The sequence below is a fragment of the Mycetomoellerius zeteki genome, unplaced genomic scaffold, assembly GCF_001594055.1.
Source record: "Mycetomoellerius zeteki isolate Tzet28-1 unplaced genomic scaffold, Tzet1.0 scaffold323, whole genome shotgun sequence".
NCBI lineage: Eukaryota > Metazoa > Arthropoda > Insecta > Hymenoptera > Formicidae > Mycetomoellerius > Mycetomoellerius zeteki.
The window spans coordinates 461,423-462,897 of NW_017257309.1; the positions used below are offsets into that span (position 1 = coordinate 461,423).

A 1,475-nucleotide genomic window follows, 5' to 3' on the forward strand; every position below is an offset into this window, starting at 1 on the left:
AACACCCTGTGTGTATATATATATATATATATATATGGAATATTTTTTATAATATTATATAATTCTTTAGGGTTGGCAAATCCCCTCCGATTCCTTTACGAGAAAGCGGAAATGTCACCGTGACCTTAACTTTGAATAGTCAGGCTGCCGATGATATAATGGGTGTACTTAAAGATCTTGCTAATATTTTGAACATAACACCGCCTGCTGGTTATCAAATAGTTGAACGCACCACTACTCCTCCTAGTCAGAAATTGGGGTTGTACAGGACAAAAGGGAAGGACGGCAAAGAGGGTAGTACGTAATTAATAGAATGATTTTATTTCGTAATGTATAATATGTATAATATTTTGAAAAAAATATTTATAAATGAAATTTGTACAAAAATATATAAAAAAAAGAAAAATGTAAACAAAGTAGTAATTGACACACAGATTAGAATATATAAATAAAATAACGAATAAAAGCTAGAAACTTTAATTATATGTGTGTGTATGTATGTGTATATATATATATATTACGCAAAAAAATTAAAGGATCACCTAGTCCGTCCTCAAAAATAGGTAAAAATTCAGGAGAGTGTAACTTCGTTGAAAATGATCACAACGAGATTTTTAAAAAAGCATTTTAAAGCTTGAAATCTCTACTTTCGAAATCGGTAATTGATATTTCGATCTAATTAATTTTTTACGTAGCTATATGAACAGAAATGGATATCCGTCAAATCTGAAAATTTTGTAAAAATTTTACAAAGGTCTATGGCGTGAACTAAAAATCGCACACAAATGCGATTTACAGCAGTCGAAAGAGTGAATCTTTACCTTCAATTTGCTTTTTTATTGAACGATTTTTTTTCAATAAGTTATTCAACATTGAAGCAAAAATGATCCCTTTTACTTGAATGTTGAATAATTCGGTGAAAAAAAAATCGTACAACGTTCAATAAAAAAAGTAAATTAAAGGTAAAGATTCACTCTTTCGACTGCTGTAAATCGCATTTGTGTGCAATTTTTAGTTCATGCCATACATCTTTGTAAAATTTGTACAAAATTTACAGATTTGACGGATACCCATTTCTGTTCGTATAACTACGTAAAAAATCAATTAGATCGAAATATCAATTACTAATTTCGAAAGTAGAGATTTCAAGCTTTAAAATGTTTTTATAAAAATCTCGTTATGATCATTTTTGACGAAGTTACACTCTTCTGAATTTTTACCTATTTTTGAGGACCGACTAGGTGATCCTTTAATTTTTTTGCGTAGTGTGTATATATACAGGGTGATTACTAATGGTTGTATCAACTACTTACCATAAGACTTACCTACTGCATGACTTACCGACTGCACTTGTAATTTACTAAACGCTCCTTAGATGGCAGTTGCTTCGTCTGACGCGCGAGCAGGTCCGACGTACATACAAAGGCCCTTGGTGAAAAATTTTTCTCAGATCTTATTTGTATAATTTTTCAGAA

At 30.6% G+C, this 1,475-nt stretch overlaps 1 protein-coding gene across 1 annotated transcript in view; it reads left to right on the plus strand.

Moving 5' to 3' along the window:
* LOC108725054 (histone-lysine N-methyltransferase 2C) overlaps positions 1-1,475 on the plus strand; it is a 46,065-nt gene that overhangs the window by 38,468 nt on the left and 6,122 nt on the right. The window contains 1 exon segment of the mRNA XM_018451827.1: positions 71-297. Within this exon segment, the coding sequence (XP_018307329.1) occupies positions 71-297 (227 nt within the window).